The 23,362-nt window shown below is 37.8% G+C and overlaps 6 protein-coding genes and 1 long non-coding RNA gene across 19 annotated transcripts; 3 read left to right on the top strand and 4 right to left on the bottom strand.

Annotated features, from left to right (window-relative positions):
- The first annotated feature begins 619 nt into the window (after positions 1-619).
- Positions 620-3,094, top strand: LOC104740464 (uncharacterized). 8 transcript variants are annotated; one of them, XM_087483239.1, is made up of 6 exons: positions 620-1,317; positions 1,719-1,771; positions 1,954-2,041; positions 2,128-2,226; positions 2,471-2,598; positions 2,763-3,094. In XM_087483239.1, exons 1-6 carry the CDS (start codon positions 793-795, stop codon positions 2,797-2,799), a joined length of 930 nt encoding a protein of 309 aa, XP_087339365.1. In that variant the 5' UTR covers positions 620-792; the 3' UTR covers positions 2,800-3,094. The 8 variants fall into 8 exon arrangements, 4 of the variants coding, with proteins under 4 accessions (XP_087339365.1, XP_019091809.1, XP_087339364.1 ...); XR_015579429.1 differs by having other exon boundaries at positions 639-1,317; positions 1,954-2,048; positions 2,471-2,656; XR_015579428.1 differs by having other exon boundaries at positions 659-1,317; positions 1,954-2,048.
- Positions 3,095-3,237: 143 nt separating this feature from the next.
- LOC104740463 (glyoxylate/succinic semialdehyde reductase 2, chloroplastic) lies at positions 3,238-5,820 on the top strand. Of its 3 annotated transcripts, XM_010461069.3 has the most exons (12): positions 3,238-3,550; positions 3,698-3,779; positions 3,913-3,978; positions 4,059-4,134; positions 4,230-4,285; positions 4,467-4,551; positions 4,644-4,704; positions 4,865-4,917; positions 5,010-5,080; positions 5,167-5,239; positions 5,319-5,423; positions 5,521-5,820. In XM_010461069.3, exons 1-12 carry the CDS (start codon positions 3,337-3,339, stop codon positions 5,683-5,685), a joined length of 1,107 nt encoding a protein of 368 aa, XP_010459371.1. In that variant the 5' UTR covers positions 3,238-3,336; the 3' UTR covers positions 5,686-5,820. The 3 variants fall into 3 exon arrangements, 2 of the variants coding, with proteins under 2 accessions (XP_010459371.1, XP_087339362.1); XR_015579425.1 differs by lacking the exon at positions 4,865-4,917 and having other exon boundaries at positions 3,296-3,550; positions 4,644-4,734; positions 4,991-5,080; XM_087483236.1 differs by lacking the exons at positions 3,238-3,550; positions 3,698-3,779; positions 3,913-3,978 and having other exon boundaries at positions 4,059-4,138.
- A 62-nt stretch (positions 5,821-5,882) lies between these two features.
- On the top strand, positions 5,883-8,240 carry LOC104740462 (heterogeneous nuclear ribonucleoprotein 1-like). 4 transcript variants are annotated; one of them, XM_010461065.3, is made up of 7 exons: positions 5,883-6,007; positions 6,199-6,401; positions 6,562-6,602; positions 6,871-7,034; positions 7,146-7,254; positions 7,335-7,504; positions 7,583-8,240. In XM_010461065.3, exons 2-7 carry the CDS (start codon positions 6,205-6,207, stop codon positions 8,003-8,005), a joined length of 1,104 nt encoding a protein of 367 aa, XP_010459367.1. In that variant the 5' UTR covers positions 5,883-6,007; positions 6,199-6,204; the 3' UTR covers positions 8,006-8,240. The 4 variants fall into 4 exon arrangements, with proteins under 4 accessions (XP_010459367.1, XP_087339360.1, XP_010459369.1 ...); XM_010461067.3 differs by having other exon boundaries at positions 5,928-6,084; XM_087483235.1 differs by having other exon boundaries at positions 5,942-6,071.
- Positions 8,198-11,055, bottom strand: LOC104740461 (putative pentatricopeptide repeat-containing protein At1g17630). Its single transcript, XM_010461063.3, has 2 exons — positions 8,724-11,055; positions 8,198-8,509 (listed from the first exon to the last, which is right to left on the bottom strand). Exon 1 carries the CDS (start codon positions 10,986-10,988, stop codon positions 8,796-8,798), a length of 2,193 nt encoding a protein of 730 aa, XP_010459365.2. The 5' UTR covers positions 10,989-11,055; the 3' UTR covers positions 8,198-8,509; positions 8,724-8,795.
- Positions 11,056-12,358: 1,303 nt separating this feature from the next.
- Positions 12,359-13,740, bottom strand: LOC104740460 (NDR1/HIN1-like protein 13). The gene has a single exon (XM_010461062.3). The coding sequence runs from the start codon at positions 13,389-13,391 to the stop codon at positions 12,585-12,587; it is 807 nt and encodes a 268-aa protein (XP_010459364.1). The 5' UTR covers positions 13,392-13,740; the 3' UTR covers positions 12,359-12,584.
- A 2,070-nt stretch (positions 13,741-15,810) lies between these two features.
- Positions 15,811-16,490, bottom strand: LOC147927929 (uncharacterized). The gene is made up of 2 exons (XR_015580697.1): positions 16,178-16,490; positions 15,811-16,088 (listed from the first exon to the last, which is right to left on the bottom strand). It is a non-coding gene; the product is annotated as an uncharacterized LOC147927929 (long non-coding RNA).
- Positions 16,491-17,490: 1,000 nt separating this feature from the next.
- On the bottom strand, positions 17,491-23,275 carry LOC147927928 (disease resistance protein CHS1-like). Its single transcript, XM_087485942.1, has 2 exons — positions 22,876-23,275; positions 17,491-17,777 (listed from the first exon to the last, which is right to left on the bottom strand). Exons 1-2 carry the CDS (start codon positions 23,273-23,275, stop codon positions 17,491-17,493), a joined length of 687 nt encoding a protein of 228 aa, XP_087342068.1.
- Between the last annotated feature and the right edge of the window lie 87 nt (positions 23,276-23,362).

Here is a 23,362-nt window from a genome sequence, read left to right as displayed (position 1 = left end):
TTGTTAGGATTCCTTCGTTTGTATGGGTGTCTGTTCTGATGGATCTTACAGCATTCCAAGCGGAATCTTCTTCTCATTCCCTGTATCTTGTACGAGGGATGGAACGTGGACCATTGTACAAGGTAAAACAAATACTAAATGGAAACTCAGTTTGTACATACATACTACTAATGTGTGTGTGTATTTTGTTGGTTAGGCCTTACGATCGATGAAAACTTAAGGAGGAAGATGGATTCTCAAACTAAGGAGTTAGTGCAAGAGAAGGCAACGATAATGAAGCAGAGATTGGACAAGACAACTTAGGTGGCTTCCTCTAACAATATCAACCGAAAATCACTCATCAAACATATGGTTTTTGGTTCTGTCGTGGATACAGTAACATAGTTTGACATTTGAGATAAAACTTGTTATTCAAATTTACTAATTATTTTTAGAAATGCATCATTTTTATATATAAGACTTAAGAGTGGTTTTTAGTAAGGATATATTATTAGTATCTTACCATAAATAGAAAAAGAGTCATCTATTCTTAAACCGTTTTAACTTCAAGTATAATCTCATAGATTTATATTCCTAATATCTCTTAAATTAATTAATGTAAAATAAAAATAAAAAAAATGAAAGAACAAAAGATATTTAGAAGCATTTTCGATTTTTATCTCTCTTTTTTTTTTTCCTCTCTATCTCTCTCTATGTGCCCTCTGACCTCTGTGATGTACGAAGCACGTTAATGGCGGCTCCGCATTTCACACAAATCAAAACTACAGCATCTTACTGAATAAACCCTCTCTCATGTATTCCTTTCTCATCTTATCTCTACTAACTCTCTCCCTCCTCCTCTCATTCGTCTCCGCTATCTTCTTTCTCCACAAATCTTCTCGCCGCAGACCTGCTCAGAAACTCATATCCGAATCCGTAACTAAACTCGAACCAGAGTCTTCTCTCTCCGATATTTCAGACTTAGCCCGTGAAGATGATGATGATGATGACTCGACGCGTCTCTACGAGTTACTGCTCTCCGATTCCGATAAGAAGGATGAATCGGATTGGGAGGAAGATCTTGCAAATAAGAAGAAGAAGAAGAGGAAGCGAGGTAAGAAGAAGAAACTAGTAGATGAATCCGGCGGCGTTGGTGAAGGAGATGGGGTTGTGTTGAATCCGATGTCTGGCTCGATTTCGATTCCGGATAACAAACCGGAGCAGTTTGTTTGTTTGTATCCTTTTACCTCGACGAGCAGTGCTACGCAGAGGAAGATTAAGCAGCAGTACGATCAGCTTGTTAAATGCAATAGTGCCAAAGGATTGACTCTTGCTCAGGTCTGCTTCTTTGTCTTTAGGTTATGAAATGCCAACTGAGAACTACAACTCGTGAGTTCGAGACTTACAAATTGAAGTCAAATGCGTTAATGCCTGCTAAGCCTCTGTCTGTGATTTGTGTAAAGCTCTAGGCTTTAATCAGCATCTTAAAACCTCTGTGATTTGTGTAAAGCTATAGGCTTTAATCAGCATCATAAAACCTCTGTGATTTGTGTAAAGCTATAGACTTTATTCAGCATCTTAAATCCTCTGTGGTGTTTGTTCTATATCCTATACTAACTTAGTTGATAAACAAAAAGGACTTTTGAGTTGGGGCATTTTAGTACTCTTTAATATCAGCTTGCTTCCTTATGTTTCAGAATGATTTGCTTCAATCTAGCCTTTGGATTTGCTACCTGCAGGTTGGGGACTTTGCTAATTGTTTGATAGAAGCCAAAAATGAACTACAGCACAAGTAAGTTAACACTATCATATTGTCATCTCTGATCCATTTTCTTAGTTCTTCCTACATTTTGAAGACAATTGGCTGCTTCCTGCTCTATTCTTTGTTTATTGATTCATGTTTATTGTTAGTGTTGTGACATACATGTTTCCTCTTTGGTGACGCTGATTTAAGCCTGCTTCTCTGTATGGTAGGTCAGAAGTAATCAAGCGCAAGTTTGCAATAACAAAAGCCCTTCTCTTCAAGGCTGATAGATCATCCTTTGACCGACTTCGTCAACAGGTGAATGGTTAGCTTCATCAATAACCGTCTGGTTTTTTTCTCGGTCTGTTGGTTTTGAAGTAAATTGTAATGTTTGTGGTCATCAGATCAATAAGCTGGAGCTGGAACAAAAAAGAGTAGAAGAAGATGCACTTGTATATAATTGGTTCCAACAACAGCTAAAACTTTCACCTGCATACAAAAAGGTTAAACCAAACTCAGTCACTTGTTTTTGTAGATTGTGTCTTATGTGTCTGTCCGATATTGTTTCTGATTCTGGATCAATCTTGCTGATTCTTGTTGCTGTCTGATAAACCAGTATAGTCTTATCTGTGTAATCTCCTGTATTGGACTCTGTTAGCATAGTTAGGACTTTTCTTTAGTTTTTGGGTTTATCTTTTGCTCAACAATAGTTATAGCCATGAATACTCAGTCTTTCTGATACTGTAGGTTCTTGAAATAAGCGCTTCGATGGAACTGAAAGAAAAATCAAGTAGAGAGTTAGACAATCCAGATGATGAATTTTCAGACATTTCCTTCGAAGAGCTATTGGAACAAGAGAAGAAAGACTCCTTTTGGTCAGCACCTCTCTCTCTCTCTCTCCTCAAGCTTAACTCCAAATTACTTGCTCCATAGGCGAGTAAACTCATAATCAGGATTGATTTCTTAAATCTCAAAACTTTGTGGTTTTTGTTTCAACATAATTGCTAAAATCTTCTCCACAATTTGTGTTGGTTTTCAGGCATAAAAATGGAAAATTGCGAACTTGCAGAACATGATTTGGTGGGATTGAAACTGCCGTGAGCTCAGCAGGAAAACTGAATCCTTTATGTTCTCTCTTTTTTTTGGTGGTGTATATAGACAGACTATAGAGAGACAAAACCAGTTTCCTCCATAGGCCTACTAGTCCTGGGACACATTACCGGGTTTTCAAATCGATTTTTGGGGTTCGGTTTGAATCAAATTAATTCGGTTTATCTACATTGAACTAAGTCCAAAGCATCTCTGGAGCTAGACTGAAGATACGCTTTTTTGTAGACAATACTATTGATATATACAAGCATGATCTACAAATCGGGGGTAAAAGGAGTTTATCTGGTTATATTATCATTTGCACTTGCAAAATCATTTCAAGGTTAAAAGCATCTTAACGGACCGGTAGAATTCTTTTTGCTCTGGAAATTAGCTTTAAACCGAAGTCATGGATTGGTGAGTGCATTTAAAAGTCCATAATAAAAAATAAAAACTGTCAATTTCTCCGCCTCGAATTGTGAGAATTTCGGCCACAGTGGACAAATGCAATTGCGCAATGGCCAATGCCTTTGGTTTCATTATCTTTATATTTTTTAGCATCATCTTCATCTTCATCTTCATCTTCATCTTCATCTTCAAGAGCCACCATGGCTTTGTGCTCCATCTTCTGCTCTCGTATCCCTCTTCGATTCAGACCAAAACCCATTTCCCCTTTCCTCTCAAAACCTCTGTTTTCTCTTTCTTATAGGGTTTACTCTTCCCTCCAATCTACCAAAGGTAAACAAACTGGTGCTCCTTCTCTTTTTAGATTATACAAAAACCACAACTTTCCAGAAAGATGATCGAGTACTAGAATCTCCATTATGCCCCTTTTTGGGTTAGTCTTTTATCTGATGAATTGTGGTTTGTTTGTATGACACCCAGATGAACTTGGAACTGTCAGCATTGGGTTTCTTGGTATGGGAATCATGGGTTCTCCAATGGCTCAAAACCTCATTACAGCTGGGTAAAAAACAGTTTTTTGACTTCGGGGTCTTATGTGTTGACAGTATAATTCACATCAATTTCGCTACTTTTACCTCTTTTTGATGTATCGATGAATGACGATGCGTTTTTAACTCCTTGGGATTGCTTGTTAGGTGTGATGTGACGGTATGGAATCGAACTAAGAGCAAATGTGATCCACTCGTTGGATTAGGAGCAAAGTAAGACTTTCAATGCTACTTTGCTAATGTAAACTGTAAAGGCAAAACCTCTGATTAAGAAAGTTTCTCCTGTTTCGTAGGTACAAGTCTACTCCTGAAGAAGTGACTGCAACTTGTGATCTCACATTTGCAATGCTTGCTGATCCTGAAAGTGCAGTGCGTATGTCTCACTTTTGTTTGCTTCTCTTCTTGTTTTCTCACTCCATATTTAAACTAGAATCTGTTTTTTCTTTTTTTTGCTTTTCCGTCAGATTGATGTTGCCTGTGGAAAGAATGGAGCCGTATTTGGAATTAGTTCAGGAAAAGGGTACTTACTCCTTCATGAGATTTTATGTTCGATTTAATGTGGTTGTCTTGAATTGTTTCAAAATATCTGTATTTTCTTATGTAACTACCGCAGAGTTTGCAGTTGTTCTTCTTCTTTTTATTCTTCGAATCAATATAGTAATTTGGTTAATTGTAAAAATGGGACTTGCCTGCTAATGCAGGTATGTTGATGTCTCAACCGTTGATGCTGCCTCATCGATGCTAATCAGCAAGCAAATAAAAGATACCGGCGCATTGTTTTTGGAGGTAAGGACTCTTTAATAATCGATGTTTGTAATCACCAAACAATGTTGTACCAGAGATCACGTGAATTCAGTCATCTCTATTGGTATTCACAGGCACCAGTTTCCGGTTCCAAAAAGCCTGCGGAAGATGGCCAGTTGATATTCCTCACTGCAGGTTAGTAATAGCTTTACTTACTCCTCACTGGTGTGTATGACAATCTATCATCACTTATACGTATCAGATTATTTTTGCTTCACGGTTGACTTGTCTGTGTCTTGTAACATGGTTAAATGAAAAGAAAATTTAAAAATATCTGCCACTTAACATATATCAGGTGACAAGCTGCTATACGAAAAAGCTTCTCCTTTCTTCGACATCATGGGAAAGGTATGTCTTATTGCCAGTGTTTTTGCTTTCAGATCCTTTTTCTTTTGTAAATATAAACCATTTTCATTACTAGTTTGCATTATATGATCCAGTCAAGATTCTATCTGGGTGAAGTTGGTAATGGAGCAGCAATGAAACTTGTCGTCAACATGATCATGGGAAGGTATCATTTGAATGACCATATATGGCTTCATTTCTTGGCAAATCCCAGATTCTTCTCCTGATCCCTCTTCTCATACTCTCATGCAGTATGATGGCATCTTTCGCGGAGGGAATACTTCTAAGCGAGAAAGTTGGACTCGATCCAAATGTACTGGTCGAGGTAATTTAAACACAACTATTTAGCTGAAACTTTCTTCCCAAAACATCCGCTGTAAACCCTGGGAAAAAACCCTCTGCAGGTTGTCTCACAGGGAGCTATCAATGCGCCAATGTACTCGCTAAAGGGTCCTTCAATGATCAAGTCAGTGTACCCGACAGCTTTTCCATTAAAGCACCAGCAGAAGGTTTGTGTAACTGTGTTATTTCCTTGTTTAGTAAGATCCTCACAAAAACTGTCAGAGTTTGATGAGAGACCGTAAATGAATTTACATGCGCGTATAGGATATGAGACTCGCACTTGGACTAGCGGAGTCCGTTTCTCAATCTACTCCAATTGCAGCTGCTGCAAACGAGCTTTACAAGGTTGCTAAATCCTATGGATTGAGCGATGAGGACTTCTCTGCGGTTATTGAAGCACTAAAAGCTGTAAAATCTAGAGAAGCTTAGCTAAAAACATTTGTTATTTTTTCTTTTCATCTTTACAATGACTGTCAAACACAAGTCAACCTTTGATCTCCTCATGTTTATGTTTTTGTTTGTTGATAAGGCGACAAGAGAATTGTTTGACCCACGTTCGTAAAACGGTGTCGTTTCATATATTCCGAATTTCCGATGATAAGTATTATTAAGTTGGCAACAACACCGAATCAAAAATCAAAATTTTTTATTATGTTTCAAAATTTTCTCAGTTGGCTGACTCAACTCAAGTGTTAAAAATTCTCGCCTGAGCTTTGTTGTTTGTTGCCGTTTCAACTTCACCCATCTTTTGGTTAGGGTTTTTCTCTTCCAAGTTCTGAACTTTTTGAATGTTTGATGCTGCCACTTTGAATCAAGTAGTCGAAATTGGTGAAAGATACAAAGTTTCAGTTTTTATAAGTTTGGGTTTCACTCGTTTCGCTTGAGCTACTTCATCATCAGCAGACTGAGAAATTTAGGGTTTTTGTTTTGATTGAGCTGCAGTGATCGATGGATTACAACTCAGATCGTGGTTATGATGACTCTTACCACCGTCTCGTACACGAGGAACAACTACCTCCGTCGGATTATGAAGTGGAGACCTTTGATGACCGGAGTAACGGTGGTGCAGCCGTTGATACTGGTGGGGTTCAGATGAAGCATTCCGTTGAGCATCGCCATTCGTCTTCGTCCATGTCTTCTCCTGGGTTTGTGGTTTCTTAGGATTCACACTTTTGATTTTTTTTTTTGTTTTTGGTTTGGGTTTACTTTTGTTTTTAATCTCCTTCTCAATCGATCGAGCTGGTTATTAAGATATTGATGGAAAGGTTTTTTATGGTGCCTTTTGTCTTTGTTTATGTTTGTTAGGAAACTATTCGTAGGTGGAGTTTCTTGGGAAACTACTGAAGGTACCGTATGATGTTTCTGGTAGTTCTTGCTTTTGTTTGAGTCATTTCATTGTCTTAGCCTTGACTTGAGCTCTTTGGAGCTCCATCAAATTATATGTCCTTATCTTGTATCTGGTGTGAGGATTCTTTTATATAATTTGATCATTGAAACTCACCCTTTTCTTACTCTGTGATTGGCAATGGAAGTCACTGTGATTCTCTCTTTGTTCTTGGTTGTTTTTCTTATGCGTATTGATTCTATTGCTTCCAATTTGTTTCTTTTGTTCAGAGACTTTTGCGAATTACTTTGGAAAGTTTGGAGAAGTTGTCGATTCTGTAATCATGACAGATAGAATGACTGGAAATCCAAGGGGATTTGGGTTTGTGACTTTTGCTGATTCAGCTGTTGCTGAGAAAGTTTTGGAGGAAGAACATGTATTAGATGACCGAAAGGTATTATATATCGTAAATGAGTTTGTATTTGGTACATCATCTGCTCCGCTTTTGTTTCTCAGTAAGTTATTAGCAATTGGATGCTTTGGTTTAATTCCTATTACATGTTAGGTTGAACTGAAAAGGACAGTTCCTAGAGGGGACAGGGATACTGATATCAAAGCTGTATCAAAGACTAGGAAAATCTTTGTTGGTGGACTTCCACCACTTTTGGAAGAAGGTAAAAGTTTATTTTATTCTGTCTGTGTCTGTTTCTGTTTCTGCTACTGTTGCTGATAATGTGCCTTTTCATATTTGTAGATGAACTGAAGAATTATTTCTGTGTATATGGTGACATAATCGAGCACCAGATCATGTATGACCACCTCACTGGAAGGTCTAGAGGGTTCGGTTTTATAACTTTTCAGACCGAAGATTCTGTGGACAGACTTTTCTCCGATGGAAAAGTTCACGAGCTCGGTGACAAACAGGCAAACCTCGTTTTACCTTTTTTTTAGAATTTATGCTAATCAATATAGCAATCTCAAGTACTGATAATGGATGAATAGGTGGAGATAAGAAGGGCTGAACCGAAGAGAACCGGGAGAGATAACAGCTTTCGGTCCTATGGTGCTAGTGGCAAGTATGATCAGGAAGATTGTTATGGTGGGAAAGGAAATGAAGATTACAATATGTATTCAGGTTATGGTGGTTATGGCGGTTATGGAGCCTACGCAGGGAACTCCATGGTCAACGCTGCTGGATTATATGGTTACGGTGGTGGCTACGGCTATGGTTATGGTTATGGAGGTCAAATGTTCAACCTTCTCTATGGAGCTGGCGGTTATATGGGTGGTAGCTATGGTGTTGCAGCGGCTAATGCTTATGGAGGTGGAAAAGCTCATGGGAACGGAAACAGCGGCTCAAGCAGTGGCAGAGGAAATGGGACTAATGGGTCAGGGCCAGCTCGATACCATCCTTATCAAAAGTAAGAACCTCCGGCTGATGTAGAGGCTCTCCTTTTTGTAAAAAGATGTTTTTGTCTCTCTTTCAAAAGTAAGGAACGGGTTAACTGGTTAAGTTAAGAAATAGATTGGGATACTTAAACCAATTCTTCACATTCAACTGTTGTTAGAGAGACCTGTTTGAAGACAGGTCAATTCAATTTTGTGACAGAGGTGTTATTTAGGGAAAAACGTTATTATTGTTATAGAAATTCTTTCATAACGTTGGATATATGATTATTAGATTAGTATTAAACTTCAACAATTGTAATCATCTCAAACAATATATCGCTATACACACCATTCTTCTCTTCTCTTCAAGGGTTTTAAAGGGTTGTGTGTGACCATCAGTGCCAGATTGAGCGTTCCGTGCTGCAACTCTTGGTTCTCCTTTCTTACAGCAGCTTGACATTGGTTGGTCTGTAGCTCAGGAGAGGCAAGAGCTGTTCTTTGCCTATTACCATCAAAGATAACGCCGATGATTACTAGAACCTGTAACATTAAGATATGCAGCAGACACTGTTATGGAGTATTCTTGCAATGATTATGATAATTGTAAAGGTAAGAAGATTGCGAACTGCCAAACTTAGCAAGATAAAGCTTCAGAAGAACTAGTTTGGGTTTATCATGACTACCATTCTTCTCATCTGAAGATTGATTTGGTAACTGGTCAATCCTAGTTTAAATGGTCTGAAGCAAGGCTTACCTGATAGGTAAACCTAGGTTTGGTTTTTGTTTGATGTGCATCATCTCAGTCTATGCGCGGATTACTCATCTCTTATGCTGTCCATAATTGATCATCCTCATAATTGTTCCCATCATGTGTAGGGCCTTTTTTCAACATATGACTAACCAAATCCTCAAGAACCAGGTAGACGCTCGCAAACTCGCTCTGTACTATTGACCCTGATGAGAATTTGTAGATTTTGTTCTTCAATTCAATCCAACTGCTTCCAGAAACTTTCTTCAAATCTTTTTTCTTGGCTAAAGCCCTAACCTTTGCAGATTCTTCCCATTTTCCACCTGCAGAGTAGATGTTAGAAAGCAACATATAGCTTCCTGTCCTCTCCGGTTCAAGAACGCTAATTTGTGATGCTATATCCTCCGCAGTGTCCATATATTTATGCATTCGGCAAGAATTTAACAGAGCTCCCAACACACAGACCTTAGGCTCCATAGGCATGTTTTGCACAATCTCACTTGCTTCTTTCACAAATCCTACACGACCAAGGAGATCAACAATACATGCATAGTGCTCTTGTTGGGGCTCTAATCCAAATTTCTTGCTCATCGAATAGAAAATTCCACGTCCCTTTTCAACCAGTCCTGCATGACTACAGGCTGAAAGAACAGCTACCAAAGTGATCCCATCAGGATGACACCCAGATCTTATCATACGATCGAACATACTTAGAGCTCTCTCACCAAACCCATGCATACCATAACCTTTGATTATCGAATTCCATGAGATCAAATCCTTATCCCAAATTGCTTCAAATACTAGACTCCCCTCATTTAGTAACCCACATTTTGTGTACATATTCACCAATGCATTCTGAACCAGAATGTTACCGCTCATTGAGGTCCGTATCACATGCCCATGGATCTCTCTTCCAAGATTCATAGCTGGAAGCTCGGCACAAATTGATAGTATACAACAAATCGTCACTGAATTAGCCAATACTTTGGAAAACTGCATTCGCCGGAAATATTCAAGTGAATCGTCTCCTCTTCCTTGGACGTTACAACCCTTGATAACAGAGGTCCAGGTAACTACGTTAGCCTTGACGTGACAAACATCATTCATTTCCTCCAACTCAGTAAACAATGAAAGAGCCTCGTCGAGTTTACCAGCATCCACAAACGATGTTATCAAAGAGTTCCAGCTCTCTATACCTTTGTTTCTTATCTGCCGGAACAAGTGTTCTGCCTCTTTAACTCTCCCTTGCTTCCCGTACACGTGTGTCAACGCGTTCTTCGAGGGCAAATACTCTTCAAACCCACCTTTTATAACAAACCCATGAACTTTCTCAGCAGTACTTAAAGCTCCTAACTCAGCACATACAGAGAAGAAAACAGCAAGTGCTTCGCCACTAACTACACTTCCACTCATCCTCATAACATGAAAATACTTAATCACATCTTCAAACTTGCCACATTGGGAATGACATGATAAGACTGAAGTCCAAGTCACTTCATCTGGTATACACTCTTCACGTTGCATCCACTCAAAAATCTTAACAGCACTTTCACAGTCATACTCTTGAGAAAACCCTTTAATCATAACATTCCATGACATACGGTTTCTCACAGGCATTTCAACAAACAGTTTGTAGGCATCTCCAACGCTTCCAGCATTATTAGCATACAACACAAGCAACTCGTTAACCACATGAAGATTCTCTTTCAAACCAATCTGAATAACATGACTATGAAAAGCTTGACAAAAACCAAAACGACACAAGTATCTACAAGCTCGAAGGATCAAGGGTAACACATAAGCGTCCCCTGCGAGACCTCTCTCACGCATTCCATCGTAAAGCTCAAGAGCAGTCTCGTGTAACCCATGAGACACATTAGCTTTGAGGATCGAGTAACACAGGCGCAAATCAGAGCACAAAACAAGCGAAACAGTCTCAAAGACGTTACGGGCGTCGACGAGGAGTCCTAACCAAGAGTAAACCGATATGAAATTCGCAGCTAATGAACCAGAACGGTAGATGAAATCGGATACAAGTACTTGGGCATGAACTTGCTTGCATTGCTGAGCCGTCAAGCATAATCTAAGAACGTGATCGAAGAGGGATTGGTCATTGTTAATCGTAAGGGAGTAGTAGTACGAGGAGACTGAAACGACGTCGGGAGAAGAAATTGGTGTGTATGGACGACATGGAGAAGTGTGGAAACAAGAATTACGAAGACGCCAAGGGATTTGTTGAAGACGAAATCGCCAAAGAGAAGAGTGAACCATATGTACAGGTACTTTCAAAATTTTAAAATATGTTTAACTTTGACGCTCTTGTTTAAACATTAGCACTAGGTTAAATATTAGTAACAAACTAAATTATGTAAACATTAAATTAAATTACGTATAACAAAATAAATTATTAGCATGAGGTTTACTTTTTGTAACCAAGGCGTTGTGGTTGTGTGGTGACTAAAAAAGTCAACTTGAACACCTAATAACATGTGGTGGTCACATGTTTTTTTTTTGTTTTAGTCCTGTAACATTAGCATTTATCGACCCCATTAACACGCCAATATATAATTACAAATAATTTAAACAAATATATTTGATTATTTCGGCTTTTCAGAATTATGTAACCATCTAATAATTTGTGTTTAATTCAAAATTTACACATTGCATAAAAGATTAAGGATAACAGATATCTTTTGTTTCTCCTCGAAAAAACTCGATAACAAACCAACTTGGAAAAGTAGAATCCACAAAAACAGAAAAAAAATACTAAATATGCCTTTTTGTGAGGGAAATGTTTTACCAATTAATCTACCATTTTGGAAAATAAAAATCTTGGTTGGTTGACTCATAAACGTAAAATATATATTTGTATTTTTTCTTTTGGTAGAAAAATATATATTTGTATTTTGTATGTACACTAGTTAGCCTATTCGATTTGATTTATATTGTAATCAGAATAGTATTATTATTAACCAATTAAACTAACCAAATCCCTGCTACTTGATTTTTATAATTATGTCGGAAACGAATAAATTCCACCACAAGTTAGCCGTCGTTTGACACCATAACCATAACACCTAATCTCTTCTTCTTTATTTAAACTTGTTGTTGATAATTTACATAACACCTGATTTTGAAATCATTGTATAGCTTTTGCTTTTTCTTGTTAAAATTGATTCATTTCACCGACACCTTCTAACGTCAAGGGGACGTAACTTCGCACCGAAACTTGCAATTAAATTATTCAAAAAGACCCCAAAGAATTTTATTTGTCATTTGCCAACAGACCCGGAGACTTAATAATAATACACATTAATAATTATATTTAATTAAATTCATGGTTCTGCAAATAATAATAAAACACAGGCTCTTCTTCTTAAGGGTATATTCTTCTTATACACACATGGACCACATGGTAGCTTAATTATTTGATACTACAACAACAAAACAAATACTAAAAAGTAGCCAGCTTAATTGACCAAAGCACTTGTTGTTGTACTAATAGTGATAGTCACACCTCACTTGCATTATTACCCTATTAATTAACTTACTACTAATAGTTGCGTTTTATTCTCACTTATCTTTTTCGCGCCATAGATTAATCACTGTTAAATAAACTCGAAAACTAATATATTAACAAATGATTAAAATTTTAAATTCTCATACCCAACACAAATATATATATCTTCATTTACATAAACCCAAAAAAAAAAAGTCTTACAGGAATCGAAGAACTGTATATGAAATCAAATTAAAAAAAAAAAAAAAAAAACGAAAATTGAAACAATGGTTTAATAAAGAAAAAAAATGGAATATGAAGAAAACTAAGAATGTGATACCAATTTTGTTTTTGTGGTTTTTCTATGTTTAGAAAGTAATTTTCCAGATCTTGAATCTGGGATCAACCTTACACTTAGCGGCGGAGGTAACAGCCGTAGTCGGCTTCTTCCCGGTCGGAGCCACCAATTTGATCCCTTCACAAGTAACTCTAATCCCTGATTTAGGAGTTTTCAGAGATCCCATCTTCACCTTCACTTTGGTGTTCAACACAATCTTAATCGCTACTCCTTTCTTCGCCTTGAGATCTCCTTTAAGCTTACCCGCCGATATCTCATCTAGATCTCCCGGAGGACTTCCGATCGTAGATCTAAGCAAAGTCGTGTTCTTCTTCCCGTGAACAAACGAAGGGATCGATCCTTTACCGATGACCACATCATCATCATCACCTCCTCCGGTGGCTGATTTGTAGAGTGTGATGTCCGTGTCGTCGTATAGGAACCCGACGTTTTTGTTAGGGTTTCTGGCGATGACGGAGAGGGAAATGGCGGTGGTGAGGTGAGTGGCGGAGGTGAAATTGAGAGATGAGATTTTGAGTGAAGAGACGCTGAAGTTAGGACGTTGAGGACGGTAGATTAGGTATACGACGGCTGATGCGGCGGCGACGAGGAGGACTAAGAGGATGATTACGAAAATCGTCCAGCAGCAGCAACGGCAGCAACATCCTCGGCTGTGGCTACTACGGCGACGACCAGCTGGTGGACGGTAAGCGGGACGGTTTGCGCTGTAGAGCTGAGCTTTGTTCGCCGAGAAAGTTGGATTCGTTGTTGCGCCGCCGCCGCCACCGCCGACGATGCCGGGAGGTTTTGATGCGGGGTAAACTCTGTCGTCTGTCATAATCGGAGATTGAGATTGAGATTGAGAGAGAGGGGAACAAAATAAGGGGGTAAGATTTAGGACATGTTGTGTCTTCTTTATAAGGAGATGATGATGATTTGTCGGGAGATTTATTATTATTACAGTGTGATTAGTTTAATAATTAAGTGAAGATTAGTAGTGGGAGAAGGAGAGAGGAAGCGAAGTAAAAGAAGAAAGAGATGAGAGGACCGACAAAGAGAGTGACAGCTCAACGCGGAACTAGAGCTAGCTTACATGCGTCACATTAGCGCGTGGTTGTCAAGCGTTCGAGAGTGAACCGGTGTGCCAAAAAAGTCACGAGAGATAGTCTCCAGTTGTTTATTTGCTAAGCATTATAGAGCAAACCCAAAATAAGACTATTATTAGTTGTAGGACTGGGCATTCGGGTAATCCGTTTGGGTTCGGTTATTACCCATTCGGATTTAGGTAAACGAGCTTAGAAAAATAGAACTCATTGGGTATTTTTTGATATATGGGTTCGGTTCGGTTTGGGTACTATCAGGTTCGGGTCGGTTTGGGTTACAAATTTTAAAACCCGATTAGTACCCAAACTACCGGATACCCGAAAAAATATAATTAAATTTAAATAAATTTAGTTAAATTTTGATTTACATAACAAAATATTTTAGATATTTTGATTATTTTTGATATTTAGGTATAAAACTAAATTAAATATTCAAAATTATAATCATAATTTTGGGGTAATTGCATTATATTAATGATAAATATTATAAATATGTTTATATGTTCGGATTTAATAGGTATCCAAACGGGCACCGGGTATTACCCGATCTTAACCCGAACCCACGAGTATTAGAAAATAGAACCCAATAGGATTTTATAGGCAAATTCGTACCCAACCCGAACCCGGTTTTTCGGGTCGGGTTCCAGATTGAGTATTCGGGTACGGTTTTTATGTCCAGGCCTAATTAGTTGTATTAAAAATTGGTAGTAGTAATACATAAATATAACTAATTGCAGAAACACACAAATTTGTGACTAGTTATCATCCTTCTTAGTATTGTCGTATATACGAATTTGTTCGTAAATATATAGTCCTACATTCACATTCAGTATTTAAGTTGGAGAAAATATGAAACTTTGTTTTGAACCGATGGAAGAAACATGATTGATGATGATATTCTGATATATGTGAAACGTGAAATCGTACACCAAACATAATTTTTCCTTTGTATTGAAGCAATGATCATATATATATATATACTAGATTAGACCCGCGTATTAATCGGATATAAGAAAAATATGCAAAATTTTAAGTTGTATTCAAAATATTATTTTTATTCATTTGATTTAAAAAAAAAAACGGATTTAGAGTTTACACACTCTATCTTGCAATACAATTTCTTTGTATATTATATGATAATAAAATTAGATTTTAATTATATACACTCAATCCCAATGAGTTACATTTATAATTTTCATATCAAAAAATATGTGCATTGTATCAAATTTATACTTTACTTAATATTTTTTTAAAAACTAAAAATTAATTAAACATAATTCTCAAAAAATCTGAAAACTAATTTTATCTCATATATGAAAAAGGTAACAATATCTTAAATATATTTGTTTCATATTTTGTAATCTGATACATAATAGTTTTACTACTTGTCCAACTAATTTTAAATAAAACTACACTAACATTATCATAAATTAATCAAAAATTCAAAGATGTTATTTTGGTAAAATTATTTGTTTATGTAAAGGTGAGTATCTACAATCCTTTTTCTTTTAGGATTAATAATTGACAGTATAATTTTAATTAATTGTGGTATTATTATAGTAATTAATTGTATAATTTTCTTAATTCTTTTTCTTATAGAATTAGTAATTTAAAATTAGAAGTAGTATTATTTTCTATATACATATATAAACTATCTTCTTATATTATTAAATTGTTAAAAAATTTAGTTTCTTATAATTTACAAATATGTTAAAACAAAGTTTTTGTATAACACATGAAAAAATCTTTAATTGTTAAAATTGACACATGTCACGATCAGATGAGTTACTAATTTTGAAAACCAATGTTTATATAATAACATAGTGTTGAATTCGCTATCAAATCATTCACCGATTGAAAAACTTAAGAAAATTACATTAATTTCTTATTTTGATTATCTTATTTTTCTTATATTATGTTAATTAGTAATTTTAACACATTAAACTTTTTTCTACTTTAATCACTTTTTTTGTATACGTTTATTTTTACTATATAATTATAATAAATAATAATTGCAATTAAATTGCAAATATTTTCCTTATTAATTGCAAATATTTTCCTTTTAAATTGCAAATATTTTCCTTATTAATTGCACATATTTTCCTATTGAAATTAGTAATTTAATATATAACTTTGCTACTAGAATTAGTGATATAATAGATTACTTTTGGTTTTATATACTTTCAAAAATATTAATTGTAATCCTTTTATATTTAGAATTTTTAATTTTCTTATAATTATTAAATATATTTTCTTTTCTGTCAAAATATTATCGAATGGATGCTGGACAAAGACATAGATGAGTGAGTCGGAAACCGTCTTCCATGTGTTCCCAAACACAAATGCAACCACGACGAAGGAAGGCTGCTGGCTGCGGCGTCCATTGCCTTCATCGCCATTACTAGGTTCGTTTCATGGTTGAAAGCAAGAACCTGCCAAAAAAATTTAAACACCATGTCAGCATCATGTATTTAACAGATTAACAAGCAAACCACTAACAAGCTTGAATCAGATTTCTTACCATCCATTTCTCTAGGAGTGAAGAGTTGATCTGAGAAGTCTCGCTTGGGAACAGGCTCATAAACTTGATACTTCAGGCACAGGCCATCTTTTCCTTTGATGAAGACCTTCTTCATATTCCATGATGATCTCTTTCTGAGATCAAACCTTTCACCGGAAAGAGCTTTGACCACCCTGCAGTTGAAGAGGCACTTCTCTACCCAGCTGTGGTATGTGGTCATGTGGAACCAGGCAGCAATAGTAGCCATGATCGCTGGCCGGATGACAGAGATCGCGGACCAGGAAGGAAGAGACTGCAAGTGACACGAGACCCACTACTACCACCTACTTTTGGTTTTATATACTTTTCAAAAATATTAATTGTAATCTTTTTATATTTAGAATTTTTTAATTTTCCTATAATTATTAAATAAATTTTCTTTTCACACATGTCAAAATATTATCGATATTTGACACATGTTGCGATTATATGAATTACTAACTTTAAAAACTAAGATTTATATAATAATATATATATATATGATATAATCCTTTTCCTCATAAATTTGATCTAAAATAGCAAATTTATATGATCAAGCAATGCTAATAAGAGCATTATAAGTTGAGTGAATATACATAACTCTTTTAGGATTTATTTAGATTTCATTGGAATCATCCGCACTAAAGCAAAAGTATTTCTCACATACGTTTTAGAAAGGAGGAATTGGAATAAACATTGCATATGGATGTGATTTTTTTTTCTCTTCCTTTTAATATCACGATTACGTATAACTAAAGGAATAGAATAATGATGGCAATGCAACGATCGATTGGTTCAGTCTTCAATATTTACATTTTACTTTTGCACAACAACGAGAGAAAAAACACGTGGGAAGGAATGATATTAATGTACGTTGGCGGTGGAGCGTGGAGATGGTTAAATCCCGCGCCTAAAATTCCGTCATTAACTGTATAATGTACGTTGACATTTTTTTTATCTTCCGAACTGGGAACACTCGTTCACACACAACAACAGGGCTTTCAATGTAAGGAGAGCCCAAGTTCATTCCGTTTACACAAAATCCATAGCAAATTTATTTGTTATCTAACCAAATAACCTCCATAAAACAGATCAACGGTTTATGCATTGTTATCGGATCAACGGTTTCACTTTTTTTTGCACACCGGCTACTAGATAAACGATATTCCTAATCCTAAGCCAAATCTTCCTAAGTACGTATAATAAAACTTACCTAAATAAAAAGCTTACCTCTAAAAGTTATGCAGAGGAACCTAACCATTTTTCTAGGACCAGAAACAGAGTTACCTACCCATTCAAGAAGATTCAGAAAATTTGGAACCAGGATCATAAAGATCTCTCTCTCTAAAGCCGATTTGACGAAACAGTTGACGAACTTCAAAGCACCTTAAGCACTCAACTTCATACACAATTTTAACCCCAAACGCAACAAGAAGTTGTTTGTCTTGTGTAGTTATGATCACTAGGCTACCTGGACCAAAACAGTTAAAATCTTCCGCAAGAGCATCTAGCTGTTCGAGTTTATCGACGTTGTTAGCCACAAGTAGTACTTTCTGACTCATGAGCCTTGTTTTGATCAACCCTAATGAACAGAATCGAGAATTCTCTATGTTATTCATGAACTCATGGCCAACAATTATATACAGTCTTGTAGCTTGGAGGATACGTACACAATCAATCAATATTAACTACAGAAGATACATAAATATACGCAGAGAAATATGCAGAAGCGTATAAGGAAGATGGAGATGATTGACGAGAGTTTGACGGAGACTTGATGACAATGAAGCATACGTACGGTGGGCTACCGTGGAGTCCAGTGGGCTTAATATCGCAATACCCTCCCTCAAACTGGAGCATGGAGATTTAAAATGCCCAGTTTGACACGAAAATCTTCAAATGATTGTTCACCAAGTGGTTTTGTAAAGATGTCGGCTAACTGAGCACTACTATCAACATGAACTGGTGCAAGAATACCTTTCTGTATTTTTTCGCGGATAAAGTGACAATCATTTTCGATGTGCTTCGTACGTTCATGGAAGACCGGGTTTGTTGCGATGTAAATTGCAGATTTGCTATCACAACAAAGACGCATTGGTTGATCATGATTGACGCCGAGATCATGAAGAACACGTTTCAGCCACAAAAGTTCTTTGGTGATGTATGCCATGGCCCGATATTCTGCCTCGGTGGAAGACATACTCACTGTGTCCTGCTTTTTGGCTTTCCATGAGATAGGGGAATCGCCAACCTGAACAAAATACCCAGACACTGAACGTCTTGAGTTCCGACAACCTGACCAATCCGAATCACACCAGCCTGTGATCTGGAAATTCTTCTGTGCTCGTAAAAAAATACCTTGGCCAGCAGTCCCTTTCAAGTAGCATACAACCCGTAATGCTGCCTGCCAATGGTCCTCTCTTGGATTCTTCATAAATTGTGCCAGATGATGTACACAATAAGCCAAATCGGGTCTTGTTGATCCCAAATAAATCAGTTTCCCAATCAGACGTCGATACGGTTCAGGATCCGGGAGCAAAGGAGAACTAGAGATAGACAAGTTGGTGTTTTGCTCTAACGGAAATGTGGCAGGTTTACAGCCCAACAGACCTGCTTCTTTGACAACCTCCAAAGCATATTTCCTCTGACTTAAGTAAAATCCCTTGGAACTTCTAGCGACCTCAATTCCCAAAAAATATTTCAGAGCACCAAGGTCCTTCATCTTGAAACAAGAAGCCAAATATTCTTTGAAGATATGTAGAGCTTTATCTGAATTGCTAGAAATAATCATATCATCAACATAGATCAAAATATGTATCCGCACCCCACCTTTGCCAAATGTAAACAGTGAATAATCAGAGAGTGATTGTTGAAACCCATAAGCACACAAAGCCGTTTTTAACTTTTCAAACCAACACCGAGGTGCTTGCTTCAGCCCATATAGAGACTTGCGCAATCTACAAACTTTCTTCTCATCATTTGTAAAATAACCAGGTGGTGGCTTCATGTAAACTTCTTCATTTAGATCCCCATGGAGAAATGCATTATGCACATCCATTTGATGCACAGGCCAATTTTTTCCTGCAGCAACTTCTAAGAACATACGCACAGTCTGCATTCTTGCAACAGGAGCAAACGTTTCCTTATAATCTAAACCTTCTATTTGTTTGTTGCCGAGAGCTACAAGACGTGCCTTATAACGCTCAACAGACCCATCCGAATTGTGCTTGATCTTGTAAACCCATTTTGATCCAATGGCTGTTTTTCCTGGTGGCAAATCCTCAATCGTCCATGTGTTGTTATCCTCAAGAGCTTCAATCTCTGAGCCCATAGCTGTTTTCCACACTTTAGTTCTAATAGCTTGTGTATAACCACGTGGTTCAACAGCCTCTGTGATAGCAACTAAATAAGCCCGATGCGTAGCAGAGAACCGAGTACAACCGACATAGTTCTCAATCGGATACAAAGATTTCTTGTTGCCAATTCCCAACAATTGAGTTTGAGCTGTATTAGAAACATGATAATCTTTGAGAATTACCGGTTGTGTACGTGGTCGTGTTCCTCGTCGAAGCGGAATCACCGGAGCAGGTTCTTCAACCACAACAGCGGGTGTCAGAGATGATGGTGGAGTGACCACCGGAGTTGCATCCCGGCTAGGCGAATTTTGTGGTGTATCAGAAGACGTGGAGGAAGTATCTCTTGGTGAATTGGGAGCGTCAGGTGTCGGAGATGTCGGAGATGGAGTTTCCATCGAAGAAGAAGAAATTTCAGCTGGTGGGCTGTTAGGCACGTGGTTGGTCTCTAATGGGCTTGCAGAATTTATTTGGCCCATTAAGGGTGCAACCAAACTAGGCCGAATTTCTTCATCTAAAAAATGGCTTGTAGAAATAGGAGCCCACAATCCTTCTTTGTCTTCCTCGACATCTTTTCTAGAGATGTTAACTTCAGCAGTTGCAAACGGAAACACTTCTTCACAAAAAATCACATCTCTCGACACAAAAAATTCCTCTTTCTCAAGATCATACAATCTCCAGGCCTTCTTCCCATATGGATACCCAACAAATATACATCTTCGTGCTCTTGAAGCAAATTTATCGCCTTTGTGTCCTTGATTATGAACATAACAAAGACACCCAAAGACCTTTAAATGTTCATAATCAGGTGCTTTGCCGTAGAGCTTTCCATATGGTGTCAAACCGTTTAACACAGAACTCGAAGTTCGATTAATCAAATATCCAGCTGTTAGAATGCATTCTCCCCAAAATCGATTGGTAAATTCGATTGAAAACGCAACGCTCTAGCAACATTCAAAATATGCCGATGTTTTCTTTCAACTCTTCCGTTTTGTTGTGGTGTTCCCACACACGAAGTTTCATGAACAATTCCATTTGATCGAAAATAACCACTCATACTCAAGAATTTTGTGCCATTGTCGCTTCTAACACGTTTCACTTGCTTTTGAAACTGTCTTTCTACTAGAGAAATCAAATTTTTCAGATTTGTTGCTGTTTCTGTCTTGTCGTTTTGAAGATAAATCCAGACGGTTCTTGAAAAATCATCTACAACCGTAAGAAAATATCGAGCACCAGAAGAAGACGGAGTTCTATATGGACCCCAAAGATCGACATGTATTAGCTCAAAAATGGACAAAGTTTTATTATCGCTGGTCGGAAAACAAGCTCTTGTTTGTTTAGCGCGGAGACATACATCACACGCCTTATTGGAAATTTCAGAATGAACAGAAACAAAAACATTTGGAAGTGAACCAACTACTCTTGCAGATGGGTGACCCATCCTATTATGCCACAACTCATAGTCTTTTGCATCTCGAGTTGCCACCGATGCTACCAGCTCCATTCTGCAAAAGCGGAAAGTTCCACAATATCTCTTACCCGCACCAGTCATCGTCCTCGAAGCGCGGTCCTGGATAACAAGAAATTGATCAGCCAACTGCACTACACACTGATTCTCATCCATTAGCTGACCCACAGATATAAGATCAGATTGTAACTCTTCAACGTAAAACACTGATTTCAAAAGCAGATTAGACCCCAACACAACAGAACCTTCAGTAACAGACACTCTTTCTCTACCGTCTGCCAAGATTATCAAAACTGGTTCCATATTTCTCACGTTGGTGAGTAAATCGAAACTCCCTGTCAGATGGTGCGACGCACCTGTATCTAATATCCAGGAAGGAGAAGAAGACTTACCAGAGAGTTTCTCATTGCTAGTGCTTGCTCCCCCGTTTGTATTATTCAAGAGCTTAACAAGATTATGCCATTGACTGTCATTCAAACCGCTTACTCCGTCACGATCTTTGTCTGTGAGAACATAGTTAACATGTTCTTGAGTTGGAATGTGAGGAACATGAACTGCATTGGCGTAGCTCAAGTTTCTTCCACGTCCACCAGTTGCAGCACTACCACGTCCTCTTCCTTGCATCGCTCTGTTTCTTGGACGCTCACCCCACCATTCTGGATACCCAATTACAGCGAAGCAACCCTCGGGAGAGTGACCGCTGCGGTTACAGTGTTTACACACCGTCGTCACATCAGTTCGCACAAGTGGATTCACACGAGCCCTTTGTTGCACAGCAAATGCGGAGACTTCAGCTACATCTTCACCCTTCTTCACATTGTTCTTTAAATCCTCCTCTTGACGTACAACGTTATACACTTCTTCCATTGGTTGGATTGATATCCTTGACACCAAACTCGATCGAACTGTTCTGAAAGAGTCATCAAGTCCAAACAAGAACTCATGAACTTTGTCTTCTTCACGATCTTGTTCCTGCAGCACCGTCAAATTGCACTCACATTTTCCACATTTGCAGACACGCACCGGCCTATGATTGGCCATGCTATCCCAAATACGATTCAACTTTCCATAATAGGTTTCAATAGCAGCCCCTCTCTGCTTGCAGCAAGCTAATTCTGCCTTGAGCTGTTGAATCCTTGGTCCATTGGTCACAGAGAAACGCTTTTTCAGATGATCCCATAAATCTTTTGCCACATCCCGATGAGAAATGTTGGAACGCAAGGCTGGATCAATTGTCATTCTGATCCACGAGACCAACAAAGCTTGGATTGTCCACCAATCTTCTAGATCTGCAGATCCTTCTTCTGGTCGCTTGATAGAGCCATCAAGAAAACCAAATTTCTTTCTTGAACAGAGCGCTGTCTTCATACCACACGCCCATTCTTCGTAGTTCATCCCTTTCAGCAATGGATGTGAAATTACAGCGCCGGGATTGTCAGCCGCTGTCAGATCGTACGGAGAGATCGTACGTCTCACCTCCACAGTCGTTGGGTTCGGGTTCGAGGTTTGGTACTGGTTCTCGGTCATGATCGATTAAGAAAATAAAAAAATTTCAGAGTTTTTTTTTTTTTTTTTTTTTAATTTAAATATCCTGCTTTGATACCATGAACAGAATCGAGAATTCTCTATGTTATTCATGAACTCATGGCCAACAATTATATACAGTCTTCTAGCTTGGAGGATACGTACACAATCAATCAATATTAACTACAGAAGATACATAAATATACGCAGAGAAATATGCAGAAGCGTATAAGGAAGATGGAGATGATTGACGAGAGATTGACGGAGACTTGATGACAATGAAGTATACGTACGGTGGGCTACCGTGGAGTCCAGTGGGCTTAATATCGCAATACCTAAGGTCTTCATCTTCGAGTACCCTCCTTGAATCCTGATCAGAAACTCATCCCTTAGATTCGACATTTGACAATCACGAGGAATCTCTTTGACGTTTTCAAGAAAACACTGGCTTTGAAATTGCTTAAAGATCTTCTGATAAACGTATCTAGCTAGAGCTGATCTTCCATTACCTCCTCTTGCCCAAATTCCAATAACTCTCACACCTTCATTAGAATCCAAATCCAACAATGGATACAACTCTTTCATGTGTGCACCAAATCCAAATTGGTTACTGACCTCATCACTTGGTGGTGTTGCAGAGCATAATAACATATCAGAAATTCTCTTGGTAATCTCGTCGAGTAGCTTAGAATCATCTTCCCTACAAACAATGTGATGAAAACTAGTCGTGATCATCTACTCGACTACTCTGCTTGAGTGCTTGTCTAAGTTCCGGTTGCTTCACTGTGGCTTTGTCTTTGTATCTAGTGATTCTCTGTTTCG

This window comes from Camelina sativa, chromosome 14, assembly GCF_030686135.1.
Source record: "Camelina sativa cultivar CO46 ecotype springtype chromosome 14, ASM3068613v1".
NCBI lineage: Eukaryota > Viridiplantae > Streptophyta > Magnoliopsida > Brassicales > Brassicaceae > Camelina > Camelina sativa.
Note: the sequence above shows the minus strand (reverse complement) of the source record. Positions and strands in the feature narration are given on the sequence as shown.